General features: G+C 46.2%; 1 protein-coding gene across 1 annotated transcript in view; it reads left to right on the plus strand.

The window, feature by feature from the left end:
* CSMD2 (CUB and Sushi multiple domains 2) overlaps positions 1-20,753 on the plus strand; it is a 495,158-nt gene that overhangs the window by 300,157 nt on the left and 174,248 nt on the right. Inside the window, exons 14-15 of the mRNA XM_015572780.1 lie at positions 12,939-13,265; positions 16,902-17,096. Of these exons, the coding sequence (XP_015428266.1) occupies positions 12,939-13,265; positions 16,902-17,096 (522 nt within the window). The remainder of the gene's footprint in view (positions 1-12,938; positions 13,266-16,901; positions 17,097-20,753) is intronic.

A 20,753-nucleotide genomic window follows, 5' to 3' on the forward strand; every position in this document is an offset into this window, starting at 1 on the left:
CCTGCCTTTTCCACCTCTCACCCAGGGGGCAAGCACTATGGGCAGTCTATCTGAAGTGTACCTGGCGTATAAGACGACCCCCCACTTGGAGGCATATTTTTCAGGGCCAAAAAATCGTCTTATACACCGGCAAATACGGTAATTAAAGCATAGTGATTAATCACAAAAACAATATATAATTATATATGTGTTTTTTGATGGTCTTAGGCGACCCCTGTGAAAGGATCATTCGACCCCTAAAGGGGTCATGACCCACAGGTTAAGAACTGCTGTCCTAGATTCTAAGAGAACTAGGTTAGGGGAAGAAGACTAGGAGTTCAGTTTTGGATCTAGTTACTTTAATTGCTCTGATAAAATCTACACTCATTATCTAAAAGACTTTCGCCATCCTCTCCAACTCATCCCTTGTGCCTGGCTGTGGTTCATCTTGCTATGTCACATCAGCCTCCCCTCCACCCTTCACATACACCAAGCCCATTTCCTCCTCGGGCCTTTGCACTTAAAATCCCCTCCACCTGGAGTGATCTTCCCTTAGGATGGCTGGCTCCTGCCACGCCACCTCCTCAGACAGGCCATGCTGACCCCCTTATTGGCAGGAGGCCACCTGACTCCATTCACTTTTTCCCCTCTGCCCTGTCTTATGTTCTTTGCCACCTATTAGAATATAAACTTCCTGAGGGCTGAGGACTTGGTTATCTTCTGGTTGGTTGTCAAGGCATACCTAGAGCTGTGACTGGCACACAGCAGGGACTCCATCAATCCTCGACCCAAGTGAGATGTTTCAAAGACCATTGGATATATAGGTCTGGAGCTTGGAAAACAGGTCTGTCCTGAAGGCATACTTTAGGAGTTGTGTGTGGGATGGGGTACTCTAGGGAGCGTGCAAGATGCAAAGATGACCCCGAAATAGAGGGTGTCCCCAAAAATATAGACACACACTTTGATTCATTATGAAGGCAGTGTTTATTAAAGTACATTTCATTTTCAAAGTGGAGCTATCAGCTGTTAAAGTGTGTATACATATTTTGGGACCCCTGTAGATCCTTTCATGTCCTAGATGTGAAGTCAGGTGGGAGAGGAACGCTTTCAGAGGACTGTGAAGGGGCAGCTAGAAAAGACAGACAGACCTCTGGGGCACAGAATGAAAGTTTCAGGAATGTGGGAGGGATCAGCTCTGATGAGTGCCCTGCTAATTTAGCTCGGGGCAGCAGCCCCTAAATCGTGCCTGCCTGGGTGCTGGGGATTGGACCACACCCCCTCCCCCATAAAAAAAGGAATACAAAAACTTGGGCACAATCCATGACTTCATAACCCAATAAGAAGACATACTGTGTGCTTAGGAATGCATGGCCAGCATTGACCATTTATCCCAGAGACTCCTTTTGGAATGTGTCTGAGTTTCTAGAAGGCATCCTCCGTGTCCTCCTCAAGAGAACCAAGTCTTAACGTAATCCGATCTGTGATAAGGATGAGCCCTGCCAGGTGATCACTCTCACCCCTCACGCATGTGACCTTGAGAACCACGCACAACCTCTGTGGGCCCGATGAAGTTAAATGATGTCTTCCAGCAGCTCCAGTGCCAGAGGTGACGTTAAGACAATGCAGATGAAAACTAACGTCCACTGAGCTTCTGAGCAGAAAGAGGTGCAAGAAATTCAAGGGTGGGTTTGTAAGGCCTCTGCTTCCAGCGCAGCTGTACATTAATAAGCAGAGCTGCCTCAGTTTACTTGTCCAGAGAGACCCAGTGAGGCAAGGATAATCCGATGGGGCCTGTCCTGCTTGAGTGAGCACTGCTGGAGAATATCACCCACGCAGGCAAATTGGCACTGCTACAAATACGTGGCACCAATCTCGATCAAGCCTGCAGCAGGGCCAAGCAGTCCATCTGTGTTTCTCAAGGCAGTCTATTCTCTCTTCTCCATGGAACCTATCTCGAGCATTCTCCACTCTCCAGCCCACGAATAGCCCCCTCTCCTCACCTTGCACCGGAAAATGACGTTATCTCCCACCTCCCAGAAAACATCTTCAACTTCCAAATATCAAAGGCACAGCCTGCAGATCATCCCCATCCCCCTCCTTCCTTCCTCTCACCTCTCCACTTTTTATAACAGATTCGCACTCTTCTCTCCCATCAAAAACCAACCTCCCTATTGACTGTACATCCCGTTTAGGCTTTAGAGCAGGGACCTTCAAGCACCTTTAATTCACAGTGAGAAGTGCAACACAGTACACACTCGCACATAATTGAAACACAGGATCCACAGACAGCACTTACCTTTTACTACCTGTGATGCACTCAAATATTTTCCATTCTCTTCCTTTTCCTTTTTTTTTCTTTTAGCATCCAGCTCATGACCCACCACATCTCTTTCATGACCAGTCACTAACAGTGGGCTGCAACCCACTGTTTCAAAAATGTTGCTATAAATTCTCCCTCACCTCCCTATGCCTTGTGTAATTCATCCTCCTCCTGTTTCTTCAGCCTCTCTCTTTCTGCCAAGCCCTTCTCATCATCATTTACATTTTCTCAGGTCTGGCCTGGGTAGCTCAGTTGGTCCCAGTGCACCAAGGTTGCAGGTTTAATCTCCATTCAGGGCATATGCAGGGAGCAACCAATCCTATATAATAAAAGCCTAATATGCTAAGTGTCTGGTCGTTCGTTCAACCAATCAAAGTGTAATATGCTAATGAAATGCTAAGGCCACTCAACTGCTTGCTATGAAGTGCACTGACCACCAGGGGACAGACAGAGAGCCAGTTTCGGCCTAATCCCACAGGCCAGGCCAAGGGACCCCACTGGTGCATGAATTCGTGCACCAGGCCTCTAGTGAATGTATAAATAAGTGGAACAACAAATCAATGTTTCTCTCTCTCTCTTCCTCTCTTTCAAATCTATAAAAAAGAAAAAGAAACCCAAGTTGTCTTATTCCAAAGGCCAACTTCTTTCTCAAATAAAAAAATGTTTTAATTTAATTTTTCTCATGTCTCTCTTATCTTAAAAGTGATCTTTCTTCATACCCACATCTTGCCCATTCTCTGAGATTCTTTGTCACATCCAGACTTCTTTGACAGGTTGTCTTCCCTTGCTGTGTTCATTCCTTGCCTCCCAGTCCCTTGTCACCCCATCCATTTTGACCTCAGTGTCCACCACCCCTGGAAACTGCTCTCTGAGGTCATCAATGAGCCTCTTGTTGCAAAAATCCAATGGGTTGTGTGTGTGTGTATATATATATTTTATTGATTTCAGAGAGGAAGGCAGAGGGAGAGAGAGATAGAAACATCAATGATGAGAATCATTTATCAGCTGCCTCCTAAGCACCCTCACAAGGGATCAAGCCCGCAACCCAGCATGTGCCCTAACCAGGAATTGAACCATGACCTCCTGGTTCATAGGTCAGTGCTTAGACACTGGGCCATGCTGGCCAGGCCAATGGGTTGTTTTCCATCCTCCTCACACACAGAACCCTAGTTGTATCTCAGAACTGACAGCCCTTCCTCCTTCTGGAAGCCACTCTTTGTTTTTCCTTCTACCTCTTGGCTGCTTTGTCTCCATCTCCCCTGCCAGCTTCTCTCCATCTTTTGCAAGTTTCCATGTGGTGGTGTTGCCAATTGGATAGCTCTGTTATTTGAAGTTTTTGGTTTTTAATATACTGCACATTTTCCCACATCTTTATTGACCAACTTTATTCCTTTGTTAGTCACCTCTTAATTTCCTTGGTCTATATTTATATTTTGAGTGTTTGTCTTTCTAATGAATTATAGTTTGTTATCTGTTAAACATAGTAAATATTTAACTGTAATAACTTGCAAATACTTTATCTCCAAATGTTTTTCATTTCTGTAATTGAAAATATTGTTTCCCTTATGGTTTGTAACTTGGGTATAATGCTAAGAAAGTCCTTTTCCTACCTCAGAGATTATACAAATATTCCTCATATTTTCTCCTAGTACTTCTGTGGTACATTGAGTGAGGTGTGGATCTAATTTTTCTACAACTTGTTAGCCATTTTCCAGGCATCCTTCATCAAGCAATCGGCCTTTACCCTGCCCATTTGAAAGCCTGTTTTATCATATACTAAATTTTTAGATGTATGCTTCTGTTTCTGAGCTTTCTTTTTTGGTTCCAGTGATCTCTCATGTGAAGCTACTACAATACAGATTTTATTATTGCACCTTTATAATATGATTTTACATCTGAGCTGGCAAGCCCTCCTTTCACTGGGAGAAAGTAGGTCTCATTGTTGACTGGGTTCATGTCCCAGCCCTATCACTTACATGCTGTGTGACTGTTTACTTGAACGTGGACTAGGCTTCTGCATCTGTAGAATGGGGATAATAATAGTATCCACCGCAGAGGGCTGCTATGAGGGTTCGTGAGTTAAAGCACTCTTAAGAATGTTGCAGGTTTAATGTCCACTCTGGCACATGCAGGTGGACATGTGCCCTGAGTGGACATTAAACATACAACACTCTTAGAATGCCACCAGCACCTCATAAGTTATTATTTCTCATATCTCTCAAGGAGAGCTTGCCTATTTTCACCTGTTTGTTCCAACAGATCTTATAATTTTTTAAGTTTAGGCAGGTGGGGAGGAATGGACTGAGTCTTGCCTGGAATTGTTATATTTATACAATGATTTAAGGATTATTCTCATCTTACAATATGAAGTTATCATCCAGGAAAATAGTTTCTCTCTCATTTTTAAATTTTCTTTTCTAACTATCCAGAAGTGCTATTGTTTTCCTAATACAGGTCATGTTTGTTTATTGTTTCAGGGCTGAATTTGATCTGCTAGTGCTTTACATATAGGATTTTTTTTTTTACACTGTGAGTGTGTTTTTTTGTGAGTTAGGGGTGTGTGAATACATGTATCATCCATACTTTTGGTAGGATTATTTGTGTCAAGATTAATTTTAATGGCTTTACTATTATAGTTTTTTTAAAATTCTAAAGCTCTAGCCACTTACTCCCTAGGTATTTTTCAGTTTTCTTATGTTCTTCTCTTCTCACAATTTTGTTGATTCAGAATTTCCTTGGAGATTCTCCATTTTGTCAATATTTCAAATTTATTGGTATATTATACAAACTATTCTTTTATAATTGGCTTATATCCTTAATTTATTGTCCTATCTGTGTTTCTATATCTTATCTCTATTTATTGAGTAGGCCAGAGAGAAGTTTATCTTTTATTGATCTCTATTCTTTCTGCTTTTATCTTTACTAAGTTTACTTTTCCTTCTCTCCCTACTATTATTTAGTTATTCTCTTCGTAACTTTTTGAGTTTAAACATTAATTTCACTTTTTTATGTATTATTATTTAATAATGAATAGGGCTATGAATTTGCTCTTAAATATGGTTTTGGCCTATTATCATCATTATTATTATAAGTAGCCTGTATTGACAGCTTTTGTTGTTTCTTTGAACTCAAGAACTTATTTAGGAAAAAGGTTTATAAATTTTCAAGTGATTAGGATTTTTATTTATCATTTTATTATTGGTTTCTAATTTATTTGAACTGTGAACAGAAAATGTATCCCAACAGTTTTTCCTTTGTGGAGGAATTTATGGAGATTTTCTTACAGCCTAATATAAAGTCCATTTCTGTAGTATTTCACGGGCACTTGTAAATAAGGTGATGTTCCTTATTTGAAGTTAGAGAGTCTCATATAACACATTCACACTCAAAGTGTTTTACAGATCCTCTCTATATTTATTTACTTTTAGCCTCAGATGAGCATATCTTTTTTTAATTCTTACCTATTTTTTAAACAGTTCGTTTTGTCTGTTTCAGTGCTTTGGGGCATAATGTATCATAACTGTCATATCTTTAATTTAGAATGCGAGCATCATCCATTTTTCAAATATCATCTTTGAATTTTGTTTTGCTCTACCAGTCCGCTAGAAATTGAGTTATCATTTTGAAAGCAGGGAAGCTAGCAGTGACAATACCAGAAGAAAAGATAATAAAGAGGTTTTTTAAAAAAGCTTTTTATTTTCTACTCAAGAGCATATTAAATAATAACTTGATATGCACAATTGTTGCAGCCACTTGTTAATGAGTTTTCTACTTTATTATTTTTCAAAATTTTGAGCCATGTGGGAGCCTTTTAATATAAAGGTTGCTCCAAAATCAAGATCTATTTGCACAACCTGGTGACTCCTTCCAAAGGGCTTCAGAGGCACCTCATTTTCATCTTTTAACCTGGGTGATGGATAGTGCCGAGATCCAATCACAACACTTTTTGTTTTTCATATTTGTGACACTGAGAAGTAAACTCTATTCTGTAACAGAAGTGTTTCAATATAACATCTACATTAATAAAAGACAAAGATGCTAATTGACCATACCTTCGCTACACCCATCAGCCAATCAGAAGAATATGCAAATTAACCCAACAAAGATGACTGTTAAATTTGCATACTGCAGGCAGGGTGGGACAGTGCCATCCGCCGGCCGCCATTCAGGCCTGCTGTATGTGACCCGGGGCAGTGGGGCAGGGCAGCAGTGCCATCTGCCGGCCACCTGGCTGCCATCAGGGCCTCCCATGTGCGACCCGGGGCAGCAGCACCATCCACCGCCTGCCCAGCTGCCATCCGGGCCTGCTGTGTGCAACCCGGGGCAACATGACCCAGAGCGGGATCGGGCCTGCCATCTGCCACCTGGGTAGCAGGTCTAAGCCAGCAGGTGGTTATCTCCCAAGGGGTCCCAGACTGCGAGAGGGCACAGGTCGGGCTGGGGTAAGGATTAAAAAAAAAAAGACCCAGTGCCCTTCCTTTTTGTGCACCGGGCCTCTAGTGTAATCATAATTTTCCAGTGAGAGACCTGTGTAACACAATGCATACTCCCTTCTCCTTCCCTGTTGCAACAAGTTTGGGTTGACTCTTGGGATGGAAGATCCAACTTTGTAGGGCCATGTTCTTTTTCTATTAGTGTCAGTTTATCAGCTCTGTCTTTTTCTAGGTGCAAAAATAAATGTTTCTTGGTATCTATCCAGAGGACTCTTTACTTTAGAATGTGAGCATCATCCATTGTCCTGAAGAAGAAAAAAAATCATCATCCAGGAGTTTGATATTATCCAAGGGTCTGATATATTAAAACTCTTTTATTTTGTACTTTGCATTTGCCTCCACCAGTAGTTCTCAAACCCTGGCAGCTCATTATAATCACCTGGTAAACTCTTAGACTCTGTGATGGCCTGAGCATTGGTAAATGTTAATATTCTCCTGAAATGAGAGCAATCTTGGTCCATTCCTTATTTTTGACTGTTCTGAATCACTTTGTTTAAGACTGTGTCCTGGCCCTAACCAGTTTGGCTCAGTGGATAGAGTGTCGGCCTGTGGACTGAAAGTTCCCAGGTTCAATTCCGGTCAAGGGTATGTACCTTGATTGTGGGCACATCCCCAGTAGGAGGTGTGCAGAAGGCAGCTGATTGATGTTTCTAACTCTCTATCCCTCTCACTTCCTCTTTGTAAAAAATCAATAAAATATATTTTAAAAAAAGGACAATGTCCTATCCCAAAATGAGGGTAATGTTTACTAGGATAGATTAGCCTATATACAGTTGTTATTATAAACTAGAGGCCCAGTGAAGGAAAATCGTGCACGGGGGTGAGGGGTCCCTCAGCCTGGCCTGCACCCTCTCACAATCTGGGACCCCTTGGGGGATGTCCGACTGCTGGTTTATGGGCCTAAACTGGCAGTCAGACATCCCCATCAGTAGAGTAGCCTTGCCAGGTTTTAATTTTTAAATCTAAGAGACTATTCCCAATGTATATGGTAGGGTCCCTAGGCCTGGCTGGCAATCAGGGACAATCTGTGGGGCAACTGGTGGGCGGGGCGATTGGGGGGTCCCAGTTGGCACCCACCTTGGCTCGCAGCCTGGCCGCCCACTAGCCGGCCCCGACCCCTGCCACCACCGCTGGTCACCTGCCAGTCACCTCCCTCTGCAGGGTGACCTGCGGGCGGGGGTAGGAAGGGTGGGGGCCGCTGGCACTGGCCTTGGCTGGCGGCAGGAGCTGACAAGCAGGGCAATCCGGGTGGGGGGTTGGCACCACCCACTCGCCAGCCAGCCCCACCCCTCACCTCTGCTGCTGGTTGCCTCCCTCTGCAGGTGACCAGCGGGGTGGTACCCACCTTGGTTGGCCTGGGGCCTGCAGGTTAGGGGCAGCTTCTGCATTGAGCGTCTTCCCCCTGGTGGTCAGTGCACATCATAGCAACTGGTCATTCAACTGGTTCTGCCATTCAGTCGATTTGCATATTAGGTTTTTCTTATATAGGAGGATAATTTTTGTCATTTTTAGCATCTTACTTTATGCTTCCTCTCTGTACTTCCTTGGTGTTTCCTTTTAATTCCTTTTTATTTAATTTTATTTATTTTTATTTTATTTTATTTTTTTGCTATATTGATTGCTATATTTTTCCCCTTTTGGTAATTTTGAAGATAAACCACTTTATACTCTATTACTAATTACACTTAATTAAAACATGCTTTAACCTATATTTCTCAAATTAACCACAGAAACTATATAACAGAATGTATTCTAAGATGAGGAAATTAGCATATCTCCTTCCTCCCACTTTACTCTTTATATCAGTATAATCTGCAATTTTTTACCCTGGGGTTTGGGCAGCAGTGATATATTTTCTCTTTGAAAGACTAATGGTTACACTTTCATTCTGTTTTATAACTATGTGTATAGAAATTATTTAGATTCTTTACTGTATGGCTTATTTGCTTGTTGCCAACTCTTTTTATAATTTTTATGAACCATAACTTTCCCAAACTTGCATTCTTCATTTTGATTCATCTCTTGGTTTGGTAGAAAACATTTTCAAGTGGCTTTTTTTGAGTGTTATGTGAACAGTATATTTTTGAGGCCACTGATATTGGGAGCTCTTGTATTTGGTGCTTACCAACTTGGCTGGGTTATACTCCTTTCTACTCCAAACCACATAGGGAGAGATCTGCACTGTGTCTAAGAGACACGCATTGAGGACCGTGCCACAGTATTCGTCTCTAGTTTCCAGAACTGATACAGGTGCCCACCTGTTTTTATAGATTTTGGTCAATTCTGACAGTTGGGTCTTGTAATGGGATGGAATGTAAGGCTTATGTATTCATGTCACCCTCTTTTCAAATGTCATCAACCATTAAGTACTCATTGATTCATTCAGCAAGTATTGGTTGAGCACCTACAATATGCCAGGCATTGTGGGATTATTAGAATTCAGAGGAATCAAGCAAGATTTCTGCTCTTACGGAGTACATGTGTACAGTGGGAAGAAAGAGGGACAGGCCATAAACAAACAAATGAACAAGATAACTTTAGAGAGTGGTAGGTAGTGCTGCCATATACAGCTGCTCAGAATGCTACCCCTGCAGCTTTACAGCATAGAAAAAGGGTATAAAGCAAAACAAATAATGTGATAGAGTGATGGAGTAGTGGTGGAGACCTGAGTGCTGTTAATTAAATTCTCCTCTGCAGCCAATCCATTTGTTCATATGCTTATGGTACCCCTGATGGTCTTCCCTCTGAAACCATAGCACTTTCTTGCCTTCAGTTCACTGTGATGTTGTTCAACTAGAGACAGGCCACATGATTTTTCCCTTCAGTCTTCAAGGTACTTGGCTTTCTTAGGTTAGGATTCCTCATCATTTGCATTATACCCCCAGCTGGAGGGCCACAAAGCTGGGATGGGATAGCTGTGTGAAGGCATCCAGGTCCACCCTAGAGCCCCCCAATTCAGGGTAGATGTAGTGGTTGGGGTTGATAATTCGATCTTCAACATAGAGAATACCCCTGGGACTCCATTGTTAGACTTGGGCCCATGGGCAGTACTCATCTCTTACTGGGAAACAGTGTTGAGGGGTGACTAAGAGGTTGGCCCCTGAAGTCAGATTAGTTTTAATTTGCGTGGATTTGCATAAATTTGAATTTAATGTTACCATTTACTGATGCCAGCCCTGGCAAGTTACTTAACCTCTGTGTGCCTCAGTGTCTTCATCTTTAAATGAGATTAATAACAGTACCCACCTCATAATGTTATTGTGATGGTTAAATTGAGTAATTGATGAAAGTGTTTAAAATAGTGCCTGCACTTAGTAAGCCCCCACCGGCAATAATAAATAATAATAATTACTATTAACTATATCTGGTGTTACCTTAAAGCTTTCCCCTTGGCCCAAACTCTTCTATACTTATAAAATGCAGAGATTACAGGAGTAAGACTGAATGTGGCAAGGGGCCAGGTTGGCTTTGCTGAATTTGATGGAAAGGCTTTGGGTAGCAATTTAAACCTAATGCAGAAAGTGGGAGGATGGGTGGAGTCAGGGAGAGGAAGGAGAAATTCAACTTAGGAGTCAAAGAATTCCTTTGTTTTGTGTTATTCTTGTTTTCTTCTTTTTGCAAAGATGATTTTTTTTTCATTATAGTTAACTTGATTATAATTAATTAGACGTCCGGTGCATGGATTCATGCACCAGTGGGGTCCCTTGCCCTCTCGCAATTCCTGCACCGGTGGGGTCCCTCGGTCTGGCCTGCACCCTCTCGCAATCTGGGACCCTTTGGGGGATGTCAGACTGCCGGTTTCAGTGTGATCCCCACAGGCCAGGCCGAGGGACCCCACCGGTGCAGGAATCCGTACACTGGGCCTCTAGTATGCATATAAGATCTTTGGTTAATCTCTTTCTGCCCTTCCCCTCCCCCATTCCCTCTGAGAATCATCAGTCTGTTCCATGCTTCCATGCCTGTGTGTTGAGCATCTATCCCCTGGTGGACAATGCACATCATAGCTACCGGTCGAATGGTCACTTAGGCTTTTATATGTATAGATAAATCAAAATTTTAATTTACTTCAGTTTCATTATTATTAACATCAGACAGCAATATACATGTTATAGTGGGATTTAAATGTTTGTCCATATTAGTTTCTACTTTCTTTATACTTTCTTATATGAAAAACTAGAGGCCCAGTACACGAATTTGTGTACCAGTGGGATCCTTTGGCCTGGCCTGTGGGATTGGGCCGAAACCGGCTCTCTGACATCCCCTGAGGGGTCCCAGATTGCAAGAGGGTGCAGGCCAGACCAAGGGACCCCACTGGTGCACAATCGGGGTCAGGGAGGGACTCAGGAGGTTGGCCAGCCAGAGAGGGATGGCGGGAGGGCTCCAGAGAGGGACTGCGGCCCATCTCGCTTAGTCCCAATCAGCCAGACCCCAGCAGCAAGCTAACCTACCGGTCAGAGCATTTGCCCCCTGGTGGTCAGTGCACATTGTAGCAACTGGTTGACTGGTCAACTATTACCAGTTGGAGCATCTACCCCCTGGTGGTCAGTGCATATCATAGTGAGCGGTTGAGCGGCCTTAGCATCTCATTAGCATATTACACTTTGATTGGTTGAACAAATGACCAGACAACTAGACACTTAGCACATTAGGCTTTTATTATATAGGATAGGATGTTTAGAATGAGCCTCTATCATGTTCACAGTCAGAAAAATTAAATGTTGTTTTCACTTTGAAAAACTATCACCCACAGACCTATTACTCTAATACAGTTTTTATTTGGGGTTCATGTCCAGTCTTTATCTATATGTAAATTAGTAGTTAAGAGCTATCATCAAAAGTATGCATATAATTTTATTATCTACCATTTTACTTAAGTGATGCTTAACATTCTCCTTTCTACGGGGTCATATTTATCACTTTAATAATTGTGTTCAAACTGCATCACATTAAAGGCTATAACATACTTCACATTATTGAGTTGACATATAGGTTGTCCACATTTTTCTCTATAATGAAATTATGTCACTATAAACATCTTTGTCCATGTGGCTCTTTTTCTTTTTAATTATTTCTAGAGATTACTGAGGCGGAATATTTGAATCGTCTTTTGGCTGTTGATAAGAATCATATAACCTTCCAAAAGGATTAGATCAACTTTACACTCCAACTGGCAATAAATACATATGAGTTCCCATGAAGCCTCAGCAATATTGGGTTATATACGTTTATTTTCTCTAGTGTACTGGACTGTGTTTTCATATAGTAATTCTATTTTTTTCTCATATGAATCCTCTGAGCGTACTCTTTGCTCATCTTGGCGATATTCTTATAGAATTAAAAATCTCTAATTCAATACTGGTACTTGCCCTGTGGCATATTTGTTACAATTCTTTTTTTCATTCTATTATTTTTCTTTTTAATTTTTGTTTTGTGTGTTTCTCTTACCATTGATAGCACTTTCCTTGCCTCAGCCTCATTGTAGGGTCTGTTAGTCACTGGCATGAAAAGGATTTAAAATACGGGCTTCCAGAAGAGTGGCTCCTTGGGGTAAAGAAGGAGGGGTATAGGACGTGGTTGGGGCATCGGGATGAGACCCTGTCACCTTTCTCCCCCAGTTCCCTCCAAAGCTTTGGTCTCTGAAAAGTGGTGCTTACCTGGCACCTCCTTAGCATAGTTTTGTAGCTTCAAGGCTGTCACAGTCCCCAGGGCACACCTGTCACTTCCCCACCAACATATGTAATGGAGAGAAATGGACTTGGAATATCTCCACCCTGGTTACCCCCTGGGGGATCGCCCCCAGCTGAGAGGAGCTGGCACTGGGACTGCACTTAAGCTTGAGTGATGGTTTTCCCCACACATGGCACCAGGAGCATGAGGCGCTGCTGGATGCGCACACAGAGAGGGAGAGGGCCAAGAGGAGAGCGACTCCCCCATGCCTGCACATAGCACCCTTCCCAGTGCCATGCCCAGCATGGCACCCAGCATTCTCCCACCTAGAGCTCAGAGCCCAGCCAGGCCAGCCCCACCCTGGTGTCACCCTTCTTTCTGTTGCTCTTTAGTCTAAGGGAACGCACCCCTGCCAGCCCTCAGGGGCCCGGACAGAATGCCAGGGACGCTCACTGACCTCCACTGCTCTTCTCTTGCAGTTTCCTGCTTCTTCAATTTCACCAGCCCCTCCGGGGTCGTCCTGTCGCCCAACTATCCCGAGGACTATGGCAACCACCTCCACTGCGTCTGGCTCATCCTGGCCCGGCCCGAGAGCCGCATCCACCTGGCCTTCAATGACATCGACGTGGAGCCTCAGTTCGACTTCCTGGTCATCAAGGATGGGGCCACAGCCGAGGCCCCGGTGCTGGGCACCTTCTCAGGAAACCAGCTGCCCTCCTCCATCACTAGCAGCGGCCACGTGGCCCGCCTCGAGTTCCAGACGGATCACTCCACGGGGAAGAGGGGCTTCAACATCACCTTCACCAGTGAGTCCTCCCTCTGCCCCCAGCTGGCCATCCCCCTGAGGGTCGGTCCCTGAGGGTGGAGGAGTGGTGATGTGGATGGGCTGCTCCAAGGGCTGTAGTGCCCAGGCCTGGGGCTCCAGCCTGCCCAGGAAGAGCATCAAGCACTGCTGCAGGCAGGGTGCTCTTTCCTGTGGCATCACTCTCCTTTGAGCATTTATTTCCTGGAAGCCTCAGCCAGAACCAGGAAGGCTCAAGGGAGAGCAAGCCTGTCGTCCCTCATTAGTTAAGGATCCCTCTCTGATGTGAACGCCGCTTGCTGCCCGCTGTGGGCATTCCAGGGGGGCTTGGCCTCGCCCGGGTCCCATCCCCATAGTCAAATCGGAAGGTAGCATCTGGAGTGCCATTTCTGTTTGGCTGTGAGCCTTGATTAGAGCCAACTCTGGGGCATTTCCTCACCCCCCTCTCAGGGTCACAGTCCTGCCTTCCCATGAGACCCTGAGCTCTGCACAGGGAGGGGAATGCATTACTTATCTGCCCAGCAGGGGTCTGGTGCATGGTAAGGACCAGTAAATGTTTATTGAATGGAAAGGTCTATAAATGACTCAATGCTCTTTCCCCGCTGGTGAAGTAGGAAGAGGACGGGTAAGGAATCCCCAGGGAAGCCCATTTGTCCAGGATGATGACGGCGGAGAACTCTGCAGGGTCCAAGGAAGTGTGGACACTGATCAGGCACCTGTGACAAAATACATGCTTAGCCCCAGCCAGTTTGGCTCAGGGGATAGAGTGTCGGCCTGCAGACCAAAAGGTCCTGGTGGATGTGATTCCGGTCAAGGGCACACACCTGGGTTGCAAGCTCCTCCCCAACTCAGGCCCTGATCAGGGCACATGCAGGAGGCAACCAATCAGTGTGTTTCTCTCACATCAATGTTTCTGTCTTTCCCTCTCTCTTCCGCTCTCCATAAAAAAAAATCAATGGAAAAATATTCTCAGGAGAAAATTAACAACAACAACAACAAAATACATGCTTCTAGTCTCCCAGGAAAACCAAACCCTAGGAAGTCCCCATTTTCTAGGAAAGGAGAAAATGCTGGGTCCCTGGGAGGACGAGGCAAAAGGGTGGTGGACCAAGCTCCTGCCTCACATCCTCCCCAGGGTTTCTCCCGCACGGTGAGAATGATGCACACCCAAACATGAATACTCAAAACACAGGGCAGGTCAAAGAAGACATGCTAACTACCCCACAAGTCCCCCACCCAGAAATGGTTCTTGCCAATATTTGGTGAACACTATTACCAAATCAGGTACTTTTCTGTGCATTCATACAGGTGGTCAGTTGGATGGATAGTAGGAATAATATTTTTAAATCTGGGCCCCGTTGCTGAGTCAGAATCACCAAGGGACTGAGGCCCCAGGATGTACTGTTTAAAAGGCTCTGAGGTGGTTCTGATGTAGCTAGTGAACAATAGTCCGTCCATGGACAAGTGTTTGGGAAGCAGCGTGGTCTCCCCTGCAGGACAGTCCTCTCCTGGGTCACGTCCCAACTGATGATCATCAAGGCTGAGCTGGAATATGCCCAGTGTCAGGGGCTCACTTCCCACTCAGCTGTCTCCATAGCAACAACAGCACACTGAATGCTTCCCCTTGTGATGCCTGAAATCTGTGTCCCTATAACAAGGACCCGTGATCCTTTTCCACCCCTCGAGCTCCTTCAAGTAAAACCTCCTCCTTCTTCCACATGAAACATCTCCAAAAGTGATGAAGTAGCTCCTGTTTACTGAGCACCTACTATGTGAGCATTGTGCAGTCATTACAGCAAACCCCACATCAGAAACATCTTAAGGCTAAAATCTATTCCTTTTCACACGGCAAGAGACAGGTTCAGAACAACAGCCAGGTAGAACTGGGCAGTATTTAAGTCCTTGACCTCAAGCGCTTGCTCCTAGGTGCTGAAAAAAGTTCTATATCTGGATCTTTTCTCTCTCTCTCTCTCTCTCTCTCTCTCTCTCTCTCTCTCTCTCTTTCTCTCTCTCTCTCTCTGTGAAAGAGAGAGAGAGAGAAAGAGAGAGAGAGAGAGTTAACGCCTGGGCTTCTAGCTTCAGGCACCACTTATTTCTAAATGTCAGGGCAACCACATGGTCATAGCTCCTAATAAAGAAAGGTTGGGAGACTGAAGTCTGTACTGACCTAGGCTTTGCATGTCAGGGGGAAGGGTGTGGGGACTTCGTGCAGGCTCTACAAGGGATCAGCACTCTCCTCTCCATGTCAGACCCCCCAGCTCACCTTCAGTAGGAGGGTCACCAGGTCTCCAGCCTCTTGCCTCCAGTTAGATCCAGCAGCCACCAGGGTGGACTGTTCAGTTTCTGACTGTGCACGTATTTCCATCACTAGGGGATTTCAGAGGTTTGTAAATTGGGTTTTTGAAAGTGGTACTTGCCTGTGCAGCCATGGAGCCTCGTCTCCACTGCAAAACCACCGCCCTTCAGACAGCAGGGATGCAAACAGGGTGTGGCTTCAGAGACATGAGTGCGAGAACTGTGGCACCCCTGACGGAGGAAACCTGGGAGTGTGCTTGGAGGAGGTGGAGGGGAACGGGAGGAAGGAAGGTCACTGGGTCTTCTTTTTTTTTTTAATCCTCACCCAAGGATATTTTTTTCCATTGATTTTTCAGAGAGAGGGGGAGGGGGAGAGAAGAGAGAGAGAAACATCAATGTGAGAGAGACACATTGACCGGTTGCCTCCTGCATGTACCCCAACCAGGACCTGGGCTGGGGAGGAGCCTGCAACCAAGGTACATGCCCTTGACCAGAATCAAACCTGGGACCCTTTAGTCCGAAGGCCAATGCTCTATCCACTGAGCCAAAACGGACAGGACTTAAGGAGTACCTACTCTATCAGGAGTCATAGCAGATATTCTCCACTTTCATATCAACCTTCATTTCTACCCCAGAATAACCCTGCAAGTGAAGTATGACCTCATTTTATAGGCCAGGAAACACCGGCTCAGCAAGATTACATAAGTTTCCCAGGACCGTGTACCTAACAAGAGGCACAAGTGCTCTGACTCTTTCCTGCATTATCAGTCTCCTGGGAGAGGGAGAGGGAGCCGGGCAGAGGCGAGGGAGTGAGGGAAATGGGTTCCGACAGGGCTGATTCCAGGGCACCTACTTCATGATGCTTAGTGTCTATTAGTGTCACAGGATTCACAGCCCCACGCACCTGCTGCATGAGTGATCCCATCACTGTCTGAGGTTAGGGAAGCATGGAATGGATTTGACATTGGGGAGACAGATCTGCATAAGCCTCAGTTTCCTCATTTACAAACTGGGATAATGTCTACTTCGTGGAATCATTATATGATATATAAGTGAGTGAATGTGAGAAATACTTAGCCCACTGCCTGGTCTATAAATGTTCGTTAGAAGGAAATTGGATTAGGTGCCTGGGAAGGCAGGAGACCAGGTTTAAGAATCACCTGCTTTATGCCCAATGTGGCATGGAGTCCCTGATTCTGGGGACCTGGCTCTCCCTCCAGCATGGTGGGTTCTTGGGGGACTGGTTGAGGGCTCGGGTTGACCATAATAATGAAGCTGATTTGGGGGGAGGGGTCCCTCTGCACACCAGCTCTGCCTAACCCCATCTTTGTCCCTATCCACACAGCCTTCCGGCACAATGAGTGCCCGGACCCGGGCATTCCAGTGAACGGGAAGCGGTTTGGAGACAGCCTCCAGCTGGGCAGTTCCATCTCCTTCCTGTGTGACGAAGGCTTCCTTGGGACGCAGGGCTCCGAGACCATCACCTGCATCCTGAAGGAGGGAAGCGTGGTCTGGAACAGCGCCGTGCTGCGGTGTGAAGGTGCGTGCCTGCGGGCTGGGGCCGGCTGCACAGAGAGGCTGAGGAGGGGACCACGTGGCCTGAACCACCTGGTGCATGTCCATATCATCCTCCTCTTCTCCCCGGACTCAGGGCCACCCTCTCACCCTCGCACTGGAATGGCAGGGGCTCGGAAGACCACTGTGCATAGAAATGTTATTGGTAGCCAGAGTTTAAACTGGAAAAACACAGGTTGTAGACTGCCAGACATGAAAACACCTCTTTTACCTGGGAACTCTCGAAATCACAGCCCATGGGAGCCCTGACCCATCCAGGGCTGCTCCATCCCCAAAGCAGAGTGGGCCATGCTGTGAATTCTCGAGTCTTCAAGCTGCTGCCACTCTTTCTTTTGCACACGCTGATTTCCCCAATGCCCAGGACATCTCCAGGCCTGGCTTTTGTGCCCCACTAGACGCTGCCTTGTTATCCTGTGGTCAGTCTCCAGGGACTAAGGGCAGACTGGCCAGAGGAGACACAGCTTGATGCCAGCACAGGGGTTACCGTGGTGGCTCCTCAGTCCTGCCTTGCCACATGGAGCAGGTTTTTACCCCATTTCAGAGACCAACTGTCTGTGCCACCAAACTGCAGGCTTTTAAAACACAAGTTAAGCTTCTCGAGGGCAGGATTGTGCTGAATCTGTGTACCAAACACAGTGCCTGGCACAGAATGGGCCCTCCGTACATGTTTGCGAATAATGGATGAGTCATGCACATCCCATAGGCCCTTGGGAGCGATGACAGTGCTCAGGAGGCAGGGGCTGTGGTTCTCTCCTTTGGGAGCCAGAAAACTTCTTCCTCTCATCTCACTTGATGGACAGCAGGTACAGACCTAAGAGACCTCTCTACATACCCAGTCCCCAAACCCAAATCTGAGCACAGCGACCAGTAGGTGGGAAAGACAGGAGAACAAATGAGAAGGGGGTGGGGGGCGGGCAGGACAGATGGAGCACTGTCCCAGAGATGACAGGTGCAGGAGGAGGGGAGGGACCACCGAGAGCACAGTGCGTGTAAGAGAGTCTGTGGGCTCTGGAGTCAGGGGCCTGAGGGCTGCAATCCTGGCAGGTCACTTTTTCCCTCTGAGCCTCTGTTTTTCCAGCTGAAAAAGTGTGGTGGTGTTAATAATAAGCTGCATATGTAAAGGACAGATTCTGGCATAAAGTAAGTCCTCAAAAGTGTTAGCTGTGTGATCAGTGGTTTGTAAACTCCATGAGATTAGGCTGGTCTCCTTGACCTCATATTCCCACAACTGATACATTGTTTGGCACTTAGATGCTCAGTCAGTGCTGGTTGAGGAGTCACTGAATGAATGAATGAATGAATGACCTTTGAATTAGGTTAGAGCCCCTTTAATGGCCTTCAGAGCCCTGACTCTCACCAGACCACCTTTTGTTTCTGCCCTGCAACTTAGCAGTGGAGTCACCCTGAGCAGGTGACGTGACCTCCCTGTGCCTCAGTTGCCCCATCTGTACAGTGTGGTTAATAATGGGAACCTCCTCACAGGATTGTCGTGAGCAGACAGTTCTTGGAGAAGTGCCTGGCAGAGGCAGTGTTTAATGTGTGTTGGCTGTGAGCATTACTTTAACCTGATTTGAACCAGTTTTTCATCGGACCCGTTAGATGAGTATCACTCCACGTGAGGGGTCTAGTGGTACATTTCCATCCTCCAGGTGCCTGCCCCATCAGGACATGAACAGACTACCTTCCACCCTACAAAGTCCACAGCAAGGTCCGCCCAACCTCATCTGCCATTTCCCCCAGCAGATGAGGAGTTTTGGAAATCGCATGAGCTTTAGCAGCAGAGAAACAACACGAAGCTCATGGCTTCGCCTCCTCCCAGCTGTGGAACAGGTCGATTAGGCAATTCCCTCGTTGGAGAGCACGAGAATCATGCATGTCTGATGGGATTGTTTGCGGGTGAAGCGGGTGACCCTGTGAAGCCGCCATGCGGAGCCGGGGGGCTGGGGATTGTCGGTCGGTGGTCGCTCACCTTTCCTCAGCCGGCCCCTCCTTCTCCCTCCTGCTTGTCGGTCTCCTTTGACGCCTTTGGTTTTCCTCATGTTCGTCATCTTGTCCAGGACATTTTCCTGCTGCCTCTCGCTCCCCTGGTCTCTCCTTTCTCCTAATTCCGGACAACTCTTGGTCTAACCACTATTAATTTTTCTTTACCAATTCCGTGGGCCTTGGTCTTATCTTCTCACCAAGATTCTCCCCACTCCCGGGCCAGAAGCCTAGGCCCCAGGCCTCTGAGCCTGTGGGGTTCAGTCCCAGTGAAGCTGACCACCCCCCCCCCGAAGGTGTCAGGACGTGGTAACTGCAGAATCCTCCTCTCCTCCCCACTGCTGCCCTCCAGGATCAGGTGCTCCTCAACCACCGCCCTGCCCTCGAGAAGGCAGTGAGAGACTCAAAACCACACGTGATGCAGGCGAGAATCTTCAGCTCACTATTCACAGGCAAAGTCCTAATTTTGAAACTAAATCTGTTCCATTCATTCTATCTCTGGGGGGACAGTAGGCAGCCAGAAATAAAGGGCAGCCTGTTAGAGAGACCCTGACGTGGCCCCGGGAAGAAGAGCCTGCTCACTTTTCTCAGAGTGAGGGGCCTTTGCTGCCACCCTGGTTTTCAGGGGCCTGGAGAGCAGCATGTGAGAGGGGCTGAGTGAGAGACGCCACCTGGGGTGGCCAATCCCAGAGCTAACACGCAGGTCAGGTGGAGAGACCCCTGGGAATCTGGCCCCTCCGTGGCCCCTTTCCCCCCTTGTGCCCCAGCCTTGGGAGAACCCTGCTTTGTAATCAGCATCTTCGTCTTTTTCAATTTTCTAGTTTTGTTTTTGATTAAGTATCCCCACCTTGTGGACAATTAAATGCGGAAGCTAATGGACTTTAAAAAAATCTTTAATATATGCTAAGATCCACTTTGTTTTTGAGAAGCTGTAATGGGACAAGGGAGAAAAAGGCTTCTTCTCATAAATTTAGAAAGAAGGATGATTATCTGACTAATGTAAAGCAGCAAATCAGCAAACTTTTCTTAAAGGGCCAGCTAGGAAGAGCGAGAGACAGCCTCGCATGTGGTCTCTACGCAACTTGGCCACCGTTATATGAAAACAGCCTGAGACAACACAAGTAAATGGGCTGGATGTGGCCCCTGGGCCGGGTTTTGATGACCCCGGATCTAGAGAACATAAGGGATCCATATGTTTAAACAGAAACTTCCTGTGCAGCCGGATTGGCTTAGTGGGCCGAGTGTCTTCCTGTGCACCAAAAGGTTGCCAGTTCCATGCTGGTCAGGGCACATGCCTGGGTTGCTAATTTGATCCCCAGTCAGGGAGCATAGGGCAAGCAGCTGGTTAATTGTTCTCTTTCTCTCTCCTTCTCTCTTTTCCTCTTTTCTCTCTCTCTCTCTCTCTCTCTCTATCTCTCTCTCCCCCCCCCTCTTCCTCTCTCCCTCTCTTCTTCTCTTCCTGTCTCTAAGCATGTCCTCAGATGAGGATTAAATAAAGGAAAACAATCAGAAATTTCCCAAGAAAGACTTCCAGGTAGTGAAGGCATCTACAAAGACTGTCTGGTTCTTTCTCCTTGATCTTTCAAAGAAAAGCCGGCGAATTCTATCCCACTGTGATGAGTGTCTTACTTACTCACTTCAG

The sequence above is a fragment of the Myotis davidii genome, unplaced genomic scaffold (genome assembly GCF_000327345.1).
Source record: "Myotis davidii unplaced genomic scaffold, ASM32734v1 scaffold88, whole genome shotgun sequence".
Lineage (NCBI taxonomy): Eukaryota > Metazoa > Chordata > Mammalia > Chiroptera > Vespertilionidae > Myotis > Myotis davidii.